The sequence below is a fragment of the Eptatretus burgeri genome, chromosome 4 (assembly GCF_056783735.1).
Source record: "Eptatretus burgeri isolate ZD-2024b chromosome 4, Ebu_testis_v1, whole genome shotgun sequence".
Taxonomy (NCBI): Eukaryota; Metazoa; Chordata; class Myxini; order Myxiniformes; family Myxinidae; genus Eptatretus; species Eptatretus burgeri.
In genome coordinates, this window is record NC_140964.1 from 74,818,014 (window position 1) to 74,838,595 (window position 20,582).

At 43.6% G+C, this 20,582-nt stretch overlaps 1 protein-coding gene across 3 annotated transcripts in view; it reads right to left on the minus strand.

The window, feature by feature from the left end:
* LOC147028374 (uncharacterized) overlaps window positions 1-20,582 on the minus strand; it is a 183,313-nt gene that overhangs the window by 94,917 nt on the left and 67,814 nt on the right. For all 3 annotated transcript variants that reach the window (XM_085878702.1, XM_085878703.1, XM_085878701.1), the window contains exon 2: window positions 20,291-20,450. In XM_085878702.1, coding sequence (XP_085734828.1) covers window positions 20,291-20,393 — 103 coding nt within the window. In that variant the 5' untranslated portion in view covers window positions 20,394-20,450. The remainder of the gene's footprint in view (window positions 1-20,290; window positions 20,451-20,582) is intronic.

A 20,582-nucleotide genomic window follows, 5' to 3' on the forward strand; every position in this document is an offset into this window, starting at 1 on the left:
TATATATATATATATATATATATATATCACATATATACATTGTTGTGGTTTCCCACCCGCTCGGCGTGCAAACGACCGCTTTTAGCTAATCGCGGCCACGTGCACACCGGACGGGCAAACCTAGTCGCAGCTTTTGGAACAACGCCGAAATCCAGCTACGGGTGTGTTTTTAATCACACCGTAAATCAGCCAACTATTCTGTCCACGCGCGACAGGGTCCGATCGCCGAATTGTCGATTTACCTCAGTATGCGCGAAGACAGAAATGCCAGGGATTTACACCTCGACGGGACCTGTCGGGATATAAGCCGTTGTACGCAGCTCGCGCCGTTTGCGATTTGCCGAGCGGTTGTATATTGCCAAGCCCCGCCGGATCCGATTACTTTATAGGCTATTAACAGCCAGCTAATATTCCGTACGTAATAATGGCAGTCAATGACAGGAAAGGACACAACGAATCGGTGAACATTTTAAACAAGGACATTTATTTACACACGTATGCAGTCAAGGCAATGAATGCAATGGGGGTAAGGCACAAGACACGAGCAAAAAGACCCTACAGCCGTTTGTCTATTATTTCTGTACATGCACTTAACAGTTCTACTTATGGACACGGCGCTACAACTTTCATTCAAAGAAAACCCCAGGAAAGGAAAGGGCAGACTGGACCCGTAGGCCTTTATGTTCGTGGAACTGTGAAGACCGCAAGAGCTCCACGAGACCGTGCTGGTTACCCGCCACCCTCGTGGTGACTCGCTGGCTGGCGACCTCTCTCCGGCTTTCTCCACTGACCCACAGTTCGGCACCATACTGCCGGCTTTGCTGCGCTCCGACTGCCCTCCACTGGACTCGAACCTTGTGGTGTTCTCCCGACTGCATCGCGACTCCAAAAGAGACTGCAGCTCGACTCCGCTCCCAGACTTCAGACGAACTACACGGCGCACCCAGACGGGACTCAACTCGACTCACTGATTGGCAAACCCAGACCGACTCCAGGCAAAACTCCAGGCAACCTCTCCAGGCAAGAAGAACTCACTCGCTTGGCGTTCCAGCGCGCCTTTTTATGGGGTCCGGGGAGGTGAGGTTGATCCCCCACCTTCGACCTTTCACCCCCCGCTGGCTCCGCCCCTTTTGGTATTTTGATCCGATCTCATTGCAAAACACGGAGAGAGCGGACGTGGTAGAAATCATCAGCTATGGAAAGCGGACGTTGTAGAAATCATCAGCCGTGGAAAGCGGACGATGTAGAAATCATCAGCCGTGGAAAGCGGACGTTGTAGAAGTCATCAGCCGTGGAAAGCGGACGCTGTAGAAGTCATCAGCCGTGGAAAGCGGACGTTGTAGAAGTCATCAGCCGTGGAAAGCGGACGTTGTAGAAATCATCAGCCGTGGAAAGCGGACGTTGTAGAAATCATCAGCCGTGGAAAACGGACGTTGTAGAAATCATCGGCTCCCGCGTCTGTCGGCGGAGATGCCGCTCGTCCGTGGGATTCGCCGTGGCTGGCGAAAAGATGGCAGCGTTTGTGGAGATGAAGGTGAGGCGATGTTGTGGTTGCTCTGTGGTTGTTGAGATGCTGTTCTGGTTGTTGAAGTAGTGGTTGTGGTTGTTGAAGTAGTGGTTGTGGTTGTTGAAGTAGTGATTGTTCCAAAATAAAGACAGCAAAAGAATAATGGCTGACTCAAAGATCACAGCCCGGTTACACGAATAAATCCCTTGAGACATCGGTGGGGAAATCTAATCTGAACACACACTTATCGACATAACTGATCTCTGGGAAGCCTGAATGGTGTTCTGTGAATTTCCACAACCATAACAATATACTTATATACATACGCACACACTTTTCTTCCCATCTCTGCTTCCACACAACAATAAACTACATTCACTGTGCCACATATCTTTCCTCGCCTGCCTGTTAATAAATTATCCGTAGAAATGTTCCCAGCTTGATTTTGTCTGTTCTTTCATTGATCCAGCATGGTCTGTATTCTAACCGAGCTCGGGCTTTATTCCCAACGATCCGTTCCTTTGAGCCGGTACGTCCTTGGCAGTGTCGCTCGACTGCATCTGATCCGGTAAAGTGAACCGGTTCAGCTAAGGCATACCGAGGGCGTGTCCCCCGTTAATTAGGTAACCTGGTTAACCCATAGACAGAGGACTCTAGGTCACGTGGTTGAGTTATTGGCGTTCACGGTCGGTTAGCGACCCGCCGCGTCATGGAATTATCCGTGTGCGATGGCCTGCAATTCCAGCGAGTCTGGTGGGAACCCGAGATAGCTCCCCCCCCCCCCCCCACGGTGGTCTTCTTACCCGACCACTGACCTGCAACTATATATATATATATATATATATATATATATATATATATATATATATATATATATCAAAAGGGGGTGCAACTCCATATTACGAAAATGTTCGTCGAATGTTCGTCAGCCGGGATGGTCGAGCGGTTTTTACATCTTAGGAGGCGGACACGTTGATCCTCGAAGATTGTAACGTGTACAGGAGGGTGGGGCGCGATGTCGCAGCAACAGAGGCACTGGGAAGCACAGCACAGGGGGGTTTATTCTCGAACCCCACTACAAATACATGGACACAGTAACTTAAAATGAACACAGTATTGAACTAGAGGGGGAGCACTCGGTAGAGTGCAAAACCTCCGCCGCCAATAATGCTAGGTCACTCAAGTGAACCTGATATCCTAGTCATTCAATTTGACGTCAACAGTGCTCACAGAGTTCTAGTTTGCAACCCCCCCTTTTACTTTTAACTTTTACATTCTCAATTCATTCGTCATAACTCGATTCCTTGAGACAGAAATTGATTTTATGTGGGTATATTCACCTGAAGTTCCAAAATCAGCTGCAATTATAATTTTGGAATGTTTTTTTGTTGGAAATCACTTATAACATGTAGAAATGCAAAAAAAAGTCGAAATTTTATTGAAAAAAAATTTGCAAAATTTTTGTTTCTCTAAAAAAATTTTTTTTGGGTGGTGGGTGGGGGGGTGGAAATCACTAAAAACATGCAGAAATGCAAAAAAAAGAAATCAAAATTTTGTTGAAAAAAGAGTTGCAAAATTTTTTTCTCCAACAATTTTTTTTTGTGGGGGGGTGGGGTTGGAAATCACTTAAAACATATAGAAATGCAAAAAAAACAAATTCACATATTTTTTTCAAATTGGCCGCCATAGTGGCCATATTGGATTTTGGACCAAGTCCAAAATCTAATGGCATAATCCTTGGACCAGACCGAACCCCCCCCCCCCCCACCAAGTTTCGTCGAAATCCGTAAGACTGTTCACAAACAAACAAACAAGCAGTCATAGACTGGGACTTACGAAATCGTCAACTTGACCTCTGACCTTGTCTAATAAAAGCTGTCTCTCGAGAAGGTAGCGACGCAAACCAGAAGTTTCTACGATGATTCTGTACCAAACCATAAAAAATCGTAACGTCGACCGAAGCAAAAATCTCCATTTCTCCACGCAATTATTTTAAATTATTTCATCAAAGTCACAAAACCGTAATATTCGGCCATCCACCAACAATCTTTACATAATCCGACGGCTCAGCGAGTCAGGCATGCGACGATAACCTTTATTGGGACAAAAAATGACTTTTAAACACCATCTTTATCGAAAACACCGTCAACGCGCACACGCAAAACCATACGTGACTCAACGATGCGTCTGCTCGAGTGCACTGCATCATGGGACGACCCATGACGCGTCGAGTGAAATATTTTTTATACAATCTTAAAACGTCTCCAAAACATCCGATTTTTACCAGAATTTTGACAACCGAGTTTTAAGTGTCCGAAGCGATCGCAAAAACTGAAGACAAAATTAAAATCGAAGTTAAAACCAACTCGTAAAGTCGAGCGAAGCAAAAATACTCCATTTCTCCACATTAATTTTCGGAATTATGTTTGACCTCACTGTGACCTTGACCTTTGACCGATTTTGACCAAAATCTAATCAGCGCTAGCCATCACCCTCCTGAATCACGTGGTGTAATTTGACATTGGTAGCTTCTTCCGTTCTCGAGTTAGCGTGCCTACAAACAAACAAACACACAAACAAGCAGTCATAGACTGGTACATACGAAATCGTCAACTTGACCTCTGACCTTGTCTAATAAAAGCTGTCTCAAGAGAAGGTAGCGAAGCAAACCAGAAGTTTCTTTGAAGATTCTGTATCAAACCATCAAAAATCGTAACGTCGACCGAAGCAAAAATCTCCATTTCTCCACGCAATTATATTATACCTTAACGTAACTCAACAACGCGTCTGCTCCAGCGCACTGCATCATGGGACGACCCGTGAGGCGTCGAGTGAAATATTTTTTATACAATCTTAAGACGTCTCCAAAACATCCGATTTTTAACAGAATTTCGGCAACCGGGTTTTAAGCGTCCTAAGCGATCGCTAAAACCGAAGACAAAATTAAAATCGAAGTTAAAACGAACTCGTAACGTCGAGCGGAGCAAAAATCTCCATTTCTCCACGCAATTATACCTTAACGGAACTCAACGACGCGTCTGCTCGAGCGCACTACATCACGGGACGACCCTTGACGAGTCGAGTGAAATATTTTTTATACAATCTTAAAACGTCTCCAAAACATCCGATTTTTCCCAGAATTTCGACAACCGAGTTTTAAGCGTCCTTAGCGATCGCAAAACCGAAGACAAAATTAAAATCGAAGTTAAAACGAACTCGTAACGTCGAGCGAAACAAAAATACTCCATTTCTCTACCTGAATTTATGGAATTATGTTTGACCTCACTGTGACCTTGACCTTTGACCGATTTTGACCAAAATCTAATCAGCACTAGCCATCACCCTCCTGAATCACATGTTGTAATTTGACATTGGTAGCTTCTTCCGTTCTCGAGTTATCGTGCCTACAAACAAACAAACAAACAAACAAACAAACAAGCAGTCATGGACTGGTACTTACAAAATCGTCAACTTGACCTCTGACCTTGTCTAATAAAAGCTGTCTCTTGAGAAGGTAGCGACACAAACCAGAAGTTTCTACAATGATTCTGTACCAAACCATCAAAAATCGAATGTTTTACCTCACTGTGACCTTGACCTTTGACCGATTTTGACCAAAATCTAATCAGCACTAGCCATCACCCTCCTGAATCACGTGGTGTAATTTGACATTGGAAGCTTCTTCCGTTCTCGAGTTATAATTTTTTGGATGTTTGACCTCACTGTGACCTTGACCTTTGACCGATTTTGACCAAAATCTAATCAGCGCTAGCCACCACCTTCCTGAATCACGTGGTGTAATTTGACATTGGAAGCTTCTTCCGTTCTCGAGTTATCATTTTTTGGATGTTTGACCTCACTGTGACCTTGACCTTTGACCGATTTTGACCAAAATCTAATCAGCGCTAGCGACCACCCTCCTGAATCATGTGGTGTAATTTGACATTGGTAGCTTCTTCCGTTCTCGAGTTATCATTTTTTGGTTTGACCTCACTGTGACCTTGACCTTTGACCAAAATCTAATCAGCGCTAGCCACCACCTTCCTGAATCACGTGGTGTAATTTGACATTGGAAGCTTCTTCCGTTCTTGAGTCATCATTTTTTGGATGTTTGACCTCACTGTGACCTTGACCTTTGACCGATTTTGACCAAAATCTAATCAGCGCGAGCGACCACCCTCCTGAATCATGTGGTGTAATTTGACATTGATAGCTTCTTCCGTTCTCGAGTTATCATTTTTTGGTTTGACCTCACTGTGACCTTGACCTTTGACCGATTTTGACCAAAATCTAATCAGCGCTAGCGACCACCCTCCTGAATCAAGTGGTGTAATTCGACATTGGTAGCTTCTTCCGTTCGAGTTATCTGTACCAAACCATCAAAAATCGAATATTTGACCTCACCGTGACCTTGACCTTTGACCGATTTTGACCAAAATCTAATCAGCGCTAGCGACCACCCTCCTGAATCACGTGGTGTAATTTGACATTGGTAGCTTCTTCCTTTCTCGAGTTATCGTGCCAACAAACAAACAAACAAACAAGCAGTCATAGACTGGTACTTTCGAAATCGTCAACTTGACCTCTGACCTTGTCTAATAAAAGCTGTCTCTGGAGAAGTTCGCGACGCAAACCAGAAGTTTCTACGATGATTCTGTATCAAACCATCAAAAATCGTAACGTCGACCGAAGCAAAAATCTCCATTTCTCCACGCAATTATATTATACCTTAACGTAACTCAACAACACGTCTGCTCGAGCGCACTGCATCACGTGACGACCCGTGACGCGTCGAGTGAAATATTTTTTATACAATCTTAAAACGTCTCCAAAACATCCGATTTTTACCAGAATTTCGACAACCGAGTTTGAAGCGTCCTAAGCGATCGCAAAAACCGAAGACAAAATTAAAATCGAAGTTACAACGAACTCGTAACGTCGAGCGAAGCAAAAATACTCCATTTCTCCACGTGAATTTACGGAATTATGTTTGACCTCACTGTGACCTTGACCTTTGACCGATTTTGACCAAAATCTAATCAGCACTAGCCATCACCCTCCTGAATCACATGGTGTAATTTGACATTGGTCGCTTCTTCCGTTCTCGAGTTATCGTGCCTACAAACAAACAAACAAGCAGTCACAGACTGGTACTTACGAAATCGTCAACTTGACCTCTGACCTTGTCTCATAAAAGCTGTCTCTTGAGAAGGTAGCGAAGCAAACCAGAAGTTTCTACGATGATTCTGTACCAAACCATCAAAAATCGAATGTTTTGGATGTTTGACCTCACTGTCACCTTGACCTTTGACAGATTTTGACCAAAATCTAATCAGCACGAGCCATCACCCTCCTGAATCACGTGGTGTAATTTGACATTGGTCGCTTCTTCCGTTCTCGAGTTATCGTGCCTACAAACAAACAAACAAACAAACAAACAAGCAGTCACAGACTGGTACTTACGAAATCGTCAACTTGACCTCTGACCTTGTCTCATAAAAGCTGTCTCTCGAGAAGGTAGCGAAGCAAACCAGAAGTTTCTACGATGATTCTGTACCAAACCATCAAATATCGAATGTTTTGGATATTTGACCTCACTGTGACCTTGACCTTTGACAGATTTTGACCAAAATCTAATCAGCACGAGCCATCACCCTCCTGAATCATGTGGTGTAATTTCACATTGGTAGCTTCTTCCATTCTCGAGTCATCATTTTTTGGATGTTTGACCTCACTGTGACCTTGACCTTTGACCGATTTTGACCAAAATCTAATCAGCACTAGCCATCACCCTCCTGAATCACGTGGTGTAATTTGACATTGGGAGCTTCTTCCGTTCTGGAGTTATCTGTACCAAACCATCAAAAATCGAATATTTGACCTCACTGTGACCTTGACCTTTGACCGATTTTGACCAAAATCTAATCAGCACGAGCCATCACCCTCCTGAATCATGTGGTGTAATTTCACATTGGTGGCTTCTTCCATTCTCGAGTTATCATTTTTTGGATGTTTGACCTCACTGTGACCTTGACCTTTGACCTATTTTGACCAAAATCTAATCAGCACTAGCCATCACCCTCCTGAATCACGTGGTGTAATTTGACATTGGGAGCTTCTTCCGTTCTGGAGTTATCTGTACCAAACCATCAAAAATCGAATATTTGACCTCACTGTGACCTTGACCTTTGACCGATTTTGACCAAAATCTAATCAGCACGAGCCATCACCCTCCTGAATCACGTGGTGTAATTTGACATTGGTAGCTTCTTCCGTTCTCGAGTTATCGTGCCTACAAACAAACAAACAAACAAACAAACAGAAACGGAAGTCATCAATATACTGACGAAATCTTTAGATTTCGTAAGTAACAAACAGAAACGGAAGGCATCAATATACTTACGGAATCTTTAGATTTCGTAAGTAACAAACAGAAACGGAAGTCATCAATATACTTACGAAATCGTTAGATTTCGAAAGTAACAAACAAGCAGTCATAGACTGGTACTTACGAAATCGTCAACTTGACCTCTGACCTTGTCTCATAAAAGCATGAATCAGTCAGAAGCCCAAGGGGAGCTTGAATTCTGAATTCATTATGGTCTACGATTTTACACTGTGGTTTGCAGATAATGAGTCCCAGACAAAAACTAGATTTCTTATAAAAATTCCATTTTTTTGTTTTTATTTTTAAAAAAGTGATTCAATTCCAGCAGGATATGCCAGATAATAGGTGTATTACTTTTCAGAAGAATCTGATAAAAGACTTATTATTTATCATATATATCAGTTATTCATCACTGTTCCAGAATTTCGACAACCGAGTTTTAAGCGTCCCAAGCTATCGCAAAAACCGAACACAAAATTACAATCGAAGTTAAAACGAACTCGTAACCTCGAGCGAAGCAAAATACTCCATTTCTCCACGTGAATTTACGGAATTTTGTTTGACCTCACTGTGACCTTGAGCTTTGACCGATTTTGACCAAAATCTAATCAGCACGAGCCATCACCCTCCTGAATCACGTGGTGTAATTTGACATTGGTAGCTTCTTCCGTTCTCGAGTTATCGTGCCTACAAACAAACAAACAAACAAACAGGCAGTCATAGACTGGTACTTTCGAAATCGTCAACTTGACCTCTGACCTTGTCTAATAAAAGCTGTCTCTGGAGAAGGTAGTGACGCAAACCAGATGTTTCTACGATGATTCTGTATCAAACCATCAAAAATCTCCATTTCTCCACGCAATTATATTATACCTTAACGTAACTCAACAACGCGTCTGCTCGAGCGCACTGCATCACGTGACGACCCGTGACGCGTCGAGTGAAATATTTTTTATACAATCTTAAAACGTCTCCAAAACATCCGATTTTTAACAGAATTTCGACAACCGAGTTTTAAGCGTCCGAAGCGATCGCAAAAACCGAAGACAAAATTAACATCGAAGTTAAAACGAACTCGTGATGTCGAGCGAAGCAAAAATACTCCATTTCTCCACATGAATTTACGGAATTATGTTTGACCTCACTGTGACCTTGACCTTTGACCGATTTTGACCAAAATCTAATCAGCACTAGCTATCACGCTCCTGAATCACGTGGTGTAATTTGACATTGGTAGCTTCTTCCGTTCTCGAGTTATCGTGCCTACAAACAAACAAACAAACAAACAAACAAGCAGACATAGACTGGTACTTACGAAATCGTCAACTTGACCTCTGACCTTGTCTTATAAAAGCTGTCTCTCAAGAAGGAAGCGACGCAAACCAGAAGTTTATACGATGATTCTGCACCAAACCATCAAAAATCGAATGTTTTGGATGTTTGACCTCACTGTGACCTAGACCTTTGACCGCTTTTGACCAAAATCTAATCAGCACTAGCCATCACCATCTTGAATCACATGGTGCAATTTGACATTGGTAGCTTCTTCCATTCTCAAGTTATCGTGCCTACAAACAAACAAACAAACTTACAAACAAACAAACAAACAAACAAGCAGTCATCGACTGGTACTTACGAAATCGTCAACTTGACCACTGACCTTGTCTAATAAAAGCTGTCTCTCGAGAAGGAAGCGACGCAAACTTGAATTTTCTACGATGATTCTGTACCAAAGCATCAAAAATCGAATGTTTTGGATGTTTGACCTCACCGTGACCTTGATCTTTGACCAATTTTGACCAAAATCTAATCAGTGCTCGCCACCACCGTCCTGAATCATGTGGTGTGATTTGACATTGGTTGCTTCTTCCGTTCTCGGGTTATCGTGCCTACAAACAAACAAACAAACAAACAAACACAAACAAACACACAAACAAACAGAAACGGAAGTCATTAATATACTTACGAAATCTTTAGATTTCGTAAGTAACAAACAAACAAACAGAAAGGGGTGAAAACAGTAACCTCCATCCATCTTCGATGGCGGAGGTTAATGACAATGGAAATATCGACAACGGTAATTATAAATGTAATCTATCTATAATTCCAGCAATCTCTGTGTGTGTGACCGCTGTTTCTCGACAACCGCTGGTCCGATCTAATTGAAACTTGCCAGGTATATTGCTGGGGACCTGAGGATGTGCCTTTTCAAGGTTTGATATAAATCGGCCAAGTGCTTCCCAAGTTATGGCCATTTATTTACCAACCAATGGGAAGACACGTTGTTGCGTGGGCTTGGCCAATGGGGAAGGGAAGCACAGCCACGTTCCCCATTACGGGTTACAACGTACGGGCTTCCGGAGACTGATGACTTCGTGTATTCTAATAATTTCTCGATTTCTTATGCGCATTTATAGATAAACACAATGGCCCAAGTTCTGATCGTTTTCATATTAGACGGTGCATAAATTTGGGGAACATCAGAGTTAGCTGGTATGCTCCGAAGCAGGAAGTAAATTATTTTTTGCACGTTTTTTTTCTCCTCTTTCCTCTTCTCTTTGTGTTTTTCCTTGCGATGACATTGGGAAAAGGCAAAATATGTTGGCGCTAATTGAATAATGAGTCATTAAGAATAAATTGCGAATAATCGTAACTGCCATATGGGAACTTCCGGACAGTGAGGACTTCACTTCCGGAGAGTGACGATTACTGTATTCTTTCTCGATTTCTTTCTCGATTTTCTTAAACCCAATACCCCAATCCAGTCAGTGACGATTACTGTATTCTTTCTCGATTTTTTTCTTGATTTATCGACTTACTGTATTCTTTCTTTCACGATTTCGGTACTTTCTCGATTTCTTTCTCGATTTTCTTAAACCCAATACCCCAATCCAGTCAGTGACGATTACTGTATTCTTTCTCGATTTCTGTACTTTCTCGATTTTATTAAACGCAATGCCCCAATCCAATCGTCGCTTACGACAGCGAAGGAACGAAGCTGCGCGTCGTGCACGCGCAATGGAATCTGACGAAGCACGAGCTGTTCGCTTGACACACAACGCAACGCGCATGACAAGGCGTCGTGCAGCTCAAACGGATGAAGAACGAACTGCTCGCTTGGCAGACAACACTGAACGCGAGGCAAGGCGTCGTGCAGAAGAAACGAATGAAGAACGAACTGCTCGCTTGGCAGACAACACTGAATGCGAGGCAAGGCGCCGTGCAGAGGAAACGGATGAAGAACGAGCTGCTCGCTTGACACGCGACGCTACGCGCATGACAAGGTGTCGTGCAGCTGAAACGGATGGAGAACAAACTGCTCGCTTGGCAGACAACACTGAACGCGAGGCAAGGCGTCGTGCAGAAGAAACGGATGAAGAACGAGCTGCTCGCTTGGCAGACAACACTGGACGCGAGGCAAGGCGTCGTACAGAAGAAATCCCTCACCAGCGAGAAGACCAGCAAGTAAGAGATGCCCTGCGCCATCAGGACGTACACCGTGCGAGACTAGAGCAGGCTCACCGTGAGAATCGCAACCTTGCTCGATACGATGATACAGATTTCTTCCGAGAGTAACTTCATGTTGAGTACAGGCACGCGTTAAGCAGGACCTCATTATTTCAATGCACTAAATGCTCACATTGTGATGCTTTTGTGTGGACCGAGGAGAGAAGAGGATTTTGCTGCAACCACGGCAAGGTCGACCTTAAGCATGATCCTAAGAATCCAAAACCCGGCTCAATTCCATCACAACCTCCAGATGCTATTAAAAACCATTTCCTTAACCAGGACTTTGTGAAGCACGCGAAACAGTATAACAACGCGCTGGCAATGGCAAGTATCAGTGTCCGAGAGATAGGTATGCCTGGCTTCAATCCTGGAGTGCACATACAAGGTAAGGTTTACCATTACATTGGTGCTCCTCTTGCCGATCTGGGTTGTACCCAACGCTTTGCTCAGATCTACTTTCACGATCCAGCCTATGAGCTGGAGTTTCGTCGTGCCCACACCTCGAACAGTAGCCTGAATGAGCAATTTTGCTAAGAGCACAACAGGCCATTCATGAGTGCAACCCATACGTCCAGCAATTCAAATCAGCCATTGAGTTTGTGGTTCATAATGATAGCACAAATGAACTGAAAATTGTGTTAACAGGTCGCATGCGGCACCGAGACCTTCATCATGGTACCGTCAACCTTCCCTCACCAGACAGCGATGTGGCTGTCATTGCTCCAGGGGCAATGACAACAGAGCAGTTTGGAAGGCTGGCAGTCGGTGCTCACCTCAGATGAGGAGGTTTACAGACAATAGACGCCATGCATCCAGCGTATGACCCTCTATCATACATACTTCTGCTACCCTTCGGCTCCCAGGGGTACCACACTGAGTTAGCAGGGATAACGCCAACATCTTTCTACCGCTACCATCTCCAAGTACGTGATCCTACTCATCACTTCAATCTACTACTTCGTGGTGGAAAGTTGACACAGCAGTACGTATGCGACATGATGGCAAAAATTGAGTCGCACCGTCTCAATTGGATTCGCTGCAACCAGAAGTCAATTAAGGCAGAGAAGTATAAGATCATCGTTGATGTGTTGAACAGTGACGCTGAGGTGCTACCTGGACGCCTCACCATTCTGCCGCCGTCAATTTATGGGTCACCACGTTGGTATGCCAAAGAGTTTCAGGATGCAATGGCTTTGGTCCGAGTCAAGGGAAAACCTGACTTTTTCCTAACATTCACCTGCAACCCAAAGTGGCCAGAAATTAAACAATCACTTTTTGAGGGTCAGTCAGCCAATGAAAGACCTGATATCATCGCCTGGGTGTTTCATATGAAGGTGGAAGCACTCAAAGCAGACCTCCTCAAGAATGACATCTTGGGGCATGTGGACGCTTATGTGATGGTGAAGGAAACGCAAAAGCGTCACCTTCCCCATATACACATGCTCCTGACCGTGGTACCTCGCGACAAGCCCAGAACACCAGCAGATGTCGATCGCGTGGTTTCTGCTGAGATTCCTGACAAACGCACAAATCCGGAACTACACCGTATCGTGACATCACACATGATTCACGGCCCATGTGGGGAATGGAACATCTCGAGCCCTTGCATGGCAGACCGGAAGTGCACAAAGGACTATCCCAAAGCCCTACGAGAAACGACAAGCTTCTCTGATGACTCCTATCCCCTGTACAGAAGACGGTTCTGGCATGCGGTTTGAAAGTTTTTTGTTTTGTTTTGTTTGCACCTACGGGCACACACCTACGGGCACGCACCTACGGGCATGCACTAGTAATTATAAATACATGAGGTAAATTAAACTCAAAGTCAAGGTGCCTCTACACACAAACTTAAATATAGACAAAGGGAAACAAAACAAAAGCAAAGCAAATCCTCCCTTTAGTTTGGCGCTTAGCTTCATCCAGAGATGGTCTTCAGGGAACTTGGAATCGAAGAATTTCATCGACACACCCAAAAATGGCGACAAGCTGCTCCATGGCAGCAGGAATGTTCGTCAGGCAATTCGTCAGTGGTATTCAACACCAGGGCTCCGAGACCCCGTGCAGCTGCTTCATCTATCGTGCTTGCCGATACGCTCTTTGCAGAATTGTGCAGTCCCCTTTGGTGACACACACAAGGCTTTGAGGTCCATCTTATACGGCCAGCCAAGAGTCGATGGCCAGCATCTCACTTCACCATGCGAGCCAAATTGCCTCAGCATGAATACAAGAATCGTGCCATCTTCTTCATGCGCCGAAGGCAAGCCATTTCGTCATGCCAAGAGGAGAGCAGAGCGAGCTCCTCGGTCCAAGTCACGTTCCTACCACGACTACAACTGCCCTCCTCACACCGACCTCGTGCATTCCTCTTCACCCTCTGTCTAATGTCACACCCCGAAACACCATTCCACCTCCATAGCGTGGCTTGCTCGCACAAAACCCAGGAAGGCAGGGTTCGTATGTTCTCTGTCTGTTCTCTGTCTGTTTGGCACGCCTGCCTCACTTCTGACGTGATGCCCATCAATCATCAGCCTCGGGGCTTGACTTTACCCGCCGTCACCCTTGGAGGTGGGGCTTCTGCCTGCTCGGCACGTTTGGCTCACTTGTAAATGCAAAAACGTAGGAATAGGTTACAGGGGGCAATCACATACTGGGAAACTTATTCTTAATCCCTATCTAATTAACACCACACCACCCCCTGTGTGGTGACACATAACACTTAAGCTCACAGTCTCCCAAGTTAAGCTCACAGTCTCCCGAGTTAATCACATCGAGATGTCTCCTACACGTCCACAGACCAAACAATTCAACAACCAAACAACAAACAGATTTCATACCTGATAAACATACATTTCCATAGCCAAGTCTCATTTTCTTAAAAACGCCACATAGGCCGTGTAAAACACAACACACATTTGCCATTCATTCCAAAACACTGCAAGCGCCACTCCCGATTGTATACAGAATGCAGTACATCCAAGCGATCAATCACAACGGGTCACGTGACATCGCACAATATGGCAGCGCCCGTGAATGCAGCCTTGTGTACGCGAGTTGCTGGTGTTTCTCGATATAGTTTCTCGCAATTTAACCTGATTATGAATCCTTTCACCAACATAAATGAGCCAATTTAACTTTTGCAGATTGGTAAAGAAGCGCAAGCAAAATCCTACTATTTTGGAGGTTTGATTGACAATGTGATAGTGAGTGTAGTCAGAGGATTCTATTTTAACTAAAGTGGATTCAGTGTTCCATGGACTTGTTAAATACGATTTTATATGACATAAATAGCCGAGGTGTTCCTGAAACTAACCTGGATGTTTGACCTTTTTTTAGTAATTATCTTGTCCAACCAAGATGTTCGAGTTTTGTATTTTTAACAGTACTGCAGCAGAGCAAACCAATTATTCAAATTTGCATAAAAGCACCAAAATTGGTACATATGTAGAATAATGTATTCCGAACAATTCTCGATATGGAGCCACCCGAGATTTTGCCTTGGTCAGCTTTGGCTGACAATGGAGCATGAACCACTCGCTCAGAACGACAGAGCATGAACCACTCGCTCAGAACGACGGAGCACGGAACACTCATTCAGAACGACGGAGCACGAACCACTCGCTCAGAACGACGGAGCATGAACCACTTGCTCAGAACAATAGAGCATGAACCACTAGCTCAGAACAACAGAGCATGAACCACTCGCTCAGAACAACGGAGCATGAACCACTCGCTCAGAACAACGGAGCATGAACCACTCGCTCAGAATGACGGGACACAAACCACTCCCTCTGAATGATGGGACATGAACCACTCCCTCTGAATGACGGCACGAACAACTTCCTCTGAATGACAGCACGAACAACTTCCTCTGAATGACGGGACACAAACCACTCCCTCTGAATGACTGGACACGAACCACTCCCTCTGAATGATGGGACATGAACGACTCCCTCTGAATGACGGGACACGAACCACTCCCTCTGAATGACGGAGCAAGTACCACTCCCTCTGAATGACACAACATGAACCCCTCCCTCTGAAAGACGCAACATGAACCACTCCCTCTGAATGACGGAGCAAGTACCACTCTCTCTGAATGACGGAGCAAGTACCACTCCCTCTGAATGACGCAACATGAACCACTCCCTCTGAATGACACAACATGAACCACTCCCTCTGAAAGACGCAACATGAACCACTCCCTCTGAAAGACGCAACATGAACCACTCCCTCTGAATGACGGAGCAAGTACCACTCTCTCTGAATGATGGAGCAAGTACCACTCCCTCTGAATGACGGAGCAAGTACCACTCCCTCTGAATGACGCAACATGAACCACTCCCTCTGAATGACGCAACATGAACCACTCCCTCTGAATGACGGAGCAAGTACCACTCTCTCTGAATGACGGAGCAAGTACCACTCCCTCTGAATGACGCAACATGAACCACTCCCTCTGAATGACGCAACATGAACCACTCCCTCTGAATGACGGGCATGAATGACTCATGCTGAGGGCATGGCAAAATCATCTGCAGTGAGTGAACGATTCGCTCAGAATGATATAGCATGATTGTTCTTTTATTCTTTTTCAAAAATTTTCAAAGCAAGTGTTTTTTCAAAGCAAGTGTTTTTTTCCAAACAAGTGTTTTTTTTCAAAGCAAGTGTTCTTTCAAAACAAGTGTTTTTTTGTGTGTTGTTTTGCATATTTTGTGTCAGTGGCTGTGGGACTGTATTTATAAAGCTGTATTTGTGTTCATAACAGTTTTAGCTGCTATTTGTGTCAGTTTATTGAAAGAAACAGGGGGAAGCCTCGTGTTAACTTTAGCGTTTAAGTAAGTTGGAGCCTTGGGAGTATGCCATGGGGATAAAAAAGGGATATAAATAGAGACCAGAGGAGAGAGGAAGAAGAGTTCATAAAATGTGATAGATTCTCAAATGTGGGCCGTATCAACAATAAGGGAAACAGAGGGTTCTTACTGTTGGAGGAAGTGTGAGGAAATAGCCCATTTGAGGATGGTTATTACTTGATTGAAGGAATGGGTGGATAATTTACAGCAAGTATCAGAATGTGGTAAATTTGGAGATAATAGTTGGTTATGGTTGTGGAGTGACGGAGTGAGGTTCCTGAGGGTATTGGAAGTGGTGACAGTGAAGCAGGAGTAGGTGTTGGTGACGGTGCAGCAGGGGCAGGTGGTAGTAATGGTGCAGTGGGGGCAGGTGGTGGTGACTGTGCAGCAGTGGCAGGCAGAGGTGACAGTGCAGCGGGGGAAGGTAACAGTGCAGACCCTTCAGGAACTTGTCGACCTTACAGACTCCATGAGAACCCTTAATCCCCCTAAAATGCGAAAGACCCTGTTATAGACTTTCTGTCTGAGGGCTTTCTGCAATCACACTTGAGGTTCACCAGTCATAATAAAAAGGTCCCCCCAATGGCAAACCACCTCAGTACCAAGCTCAGATGGTGCAAAATATAATTTTAATTTCTCTCTTTTTTCAGGTTCTAGTCATCTTGTTTGTAGAATAGTGAAAAGTCCCACATGGAATATAAAAAGTCCCACATGGCAAAGAGAAAAGCCACATGTGGCAAAGAGAAAACAGTGTCCATGACAACAATTTCATATCATTATAATCAAATGGGATATTTTTGTGATTTTATGATTGCCAAACCTCGTTTTTTTTCAAGATATCACATTGAAACGTACACAACTTATTTGTACGCATGTGTAGTATACGTGTATAAAATCTGATCAAAATTAGTCAAAGGTCTCGGTCAATGCCATCCAAAACATGTAAAACACCTATTTGGTGGCAATTAGAAAATGTACCAACCAAATTTGTTCTGCACAACATTCAATCATGTAAAACGCTTGATAGATCAAATTTCCCAAATTGCTCTTTCTATGGCAACTTGTTTATTTGGATTTCGTAAGTATCATACTATGCACGACATCTTTCTTCTTTATATGTCTCTCTGTTTGTTTGACTGTGAACAGGATATCTCAAAAAGTTGTGGACAGATTCACATGAAATTTGGTGGAGAGGTTGCTTGTGTGACAAGGAGGCAAATATTACCCTCACCGAAGGAGAGGGTATTGCGTTTAAGTCCATCTGTTTGTCTGTACAGAAGTTTCGTGTTTTTCTCCGCAACCGCTTGTCGGATTCAGACGAAATTTTCACCCGAGGTTCGACTCCTCATGTGGAATGTTCCAATCATAATTATAACGTCATTGGTCACATGGGGTGGCAGCCATGTTGGGAAAACGGGGAAAAAATAGATGTCTGTATCTCTGAAACTGCACAAAGGAAAAAAATTTAACTTGGCACACGGCAAGCACTCCTCATGGGAAATATAAGCGTGATTTTTTGATTACAACATGGGTGCCTTCATTATGATGTCATAATTGCATATGTAGAACGCTACAGTTATCTCATCAGTATAAAAATTTTTGCGGGTCATCTTGGGATAAAATGCTCCATAGAAAAAAATATTGATGACGTCATCGGTCACGTGATTCGGCAGCCATATTGTTTTTCTTGTTTTTTTTTAACTTTCAAAAATCTTCTTCTCCAGAATGACTGGACAGATCGAAGGTAAACTTCACACAAATGTTTCCCAAGCCATGGGGGTACAACTTTGTTGAGGAATAATTGATAGGTCACATGGTTTGGCAGCCATATTGGATTGAAGAAAAATATTAAATGTTTTCTCTGGAACCGCTTAATCAATCGACATGAAACTTCATATTTATTATCTCGTAATGATGGAGAATGCAGGTTTTAAATTTAAACTTGATCGGACACTTGGTTTGAATACAACTTCAAACACAAGGTTTGAACTTGATTACTCCAATGCAGGACTATTTGGTCTTCCATTTTATTTGAATTGAATTTATTTTAATCTCATTCTGAATTCAATTGAATAATAATTTACAAAACATCATGGGTCAGGTTAGGTGTCCGATCAAAGTGGAGTTGCAAAGCGGGACGTCTTGGTACCCGGTCATCACTGCCAGCAGTTATAAAGTGGCAGTTCTAATTTTGTCTCATTAATTACGTAACACTCCAGGAAACAAACACCACACAGAATAAGTCCTGGCGAGCATCTGCAATGTCCGATTGTTCTTTTTCTTGTTAGATTTTGGTGTAGATCCGGATCCGGATATGAGAAATTTTTAATTGATCCAGACCTGGACTTTCAGTTGGATACAAAACATAAACTGTTCAGCCTGGCGAAGGTATATGTGTGCTACTGAGTGTCGTTCTAGTTCCAACTGTTATTTAATCCACATAATAAATGGTGAGTCGGAAGGTATTTATCATCTTCACAGTTTCTACACACCCAATACAGGACTTTTGAAATGACAAATTTATGCGAAATGAGGGGTTTGTGGATGCTGTGTGTGTATTTTCAGTGACTTGGTTCTGATCACCAGGCACTTTTAACCTGTCGTTGCTAGTGCAAAATCCATAATTCAAATAGTCTTTTCAACATAATTTTCAGCATGGAGATGAAAGGGTGACAATTTCAAAATGGTTAACCATAACCGTCATGGAAATATAGGAAAATGCAAATTGGACTCATGGAAATATGGGAAATACGAGAAACATCAGTGGATGAGAGGTATCAAGTTCGTAGCATTTCCAGTAAGTACAAGCTAGCACCGGCAGTGGATATAACACACATACGAGCAGGCGCACGCGCGCACGCACGCACGCACGCACACACTTCTGCTTTTACCAATACATGCAAAAATCTAGTTTAATTTTTCTTGTGGCCCCAGAACCAGAACAATAAACATATATTTTGTTACGGCCAATAACAGCCCATACAACCCTCACCCCCCCTCCCAACCTCCCGAATATGATGAATCATCAATATCATTTTGAACTGACCCTGTGCATTCACAAGCTCCATATATGACATTCCCATCGGTTTTAAGAAGCACCGAAACCAGGTATGGTATCTCCCTCGAAGAATTCTACCTGAATGTTGGTAATGACGGCATCAACTTTCCGATTGAAGATGTCCATTAAGTAAATTAAGAAGCCTGCCAAGTTCACATGAGATAATCCCGCAAGGTTCAAAGTCCACTTACTGGCAGGGATGATCAGGGAGGTCGGGGAGAATGCACCCGTCCACAGGCCTTGCACCTGTCCGTGCAGGCCCACGTTGTTGGGAATTTTTGCAGTACGGGCTGCAAGATATCAACTTTTTAGGCCAGTTATTTGGAAAATTCTCCAAACCTTTCGTTGTGCAGAGGCACACACACCCCTTTCTCTTAGTCACTTTTCCAAGTATTGTCAGCTTCTTTTTGAAGCTTGGTGAGCCATTTTATGTCAAAGTCCTAATCTGGTATGCATGATATTACAATCATAATCTGGCATGCATGATATATGTTCGGCTGCTCCGATGAAGGTCATTACAAGGCATTTCTGCACATGCACACGGAGTGTTCTGGGGTGGTTTACGTCCTTTCCAAAGTCCGTATGAGTGCAATCCTGGACGCTAAAATGAAATTATTAGTGTCTTATTATTATTATTATTACAATTATTATTACTTCCATCATAACCATCTGCTGTAAAAGAATATACATAAATATCATTTTAAAATGATGTGACATGTCAGCTGTGAAGAGCTTTGCAAAGGAGTGCATAATGACATGATGAACAGTGGAAACAGTATTTACCTTTTACAAGGTGAAGGGAAACATCTGAAGAAAAGCAAGCTCTCATCAAGGCAAATGAGGAAAGTCATCAATAAGGAATGTATATTCCAGAAGAGGTTAAATCAGCTGACAGGTGGCACCAGTGAGCAGTGAACCACACAAAAGTGGGGAGAGGGGCGAGGGAGGGGTGAAGGGGGACCTGGAGATGGATGGACCTTGCACTGTGGCGAGTAATAGGGTTCTGCAGCTCGAAATGGATCCAACCACCAGATTTGTCGTTTCTCTGCACCCAGGCCCTGATGAGGAAGCTCCTCTCATGCCTACCTTACAGCCTTTGGGTGAAACGTGAAAAGAGATATGGAGGCTGCTCGAGACCTGGGGAGGTGGAGGGCAACACAACTTGCTGGTGAAGCAAAGCACCTTCCGTTGATGCTACTCTGTTTGAACATTGCATATGTACCAGGTGAAGCCTTGGTCAAACATCAACAATTAGTACAACAACTAAAT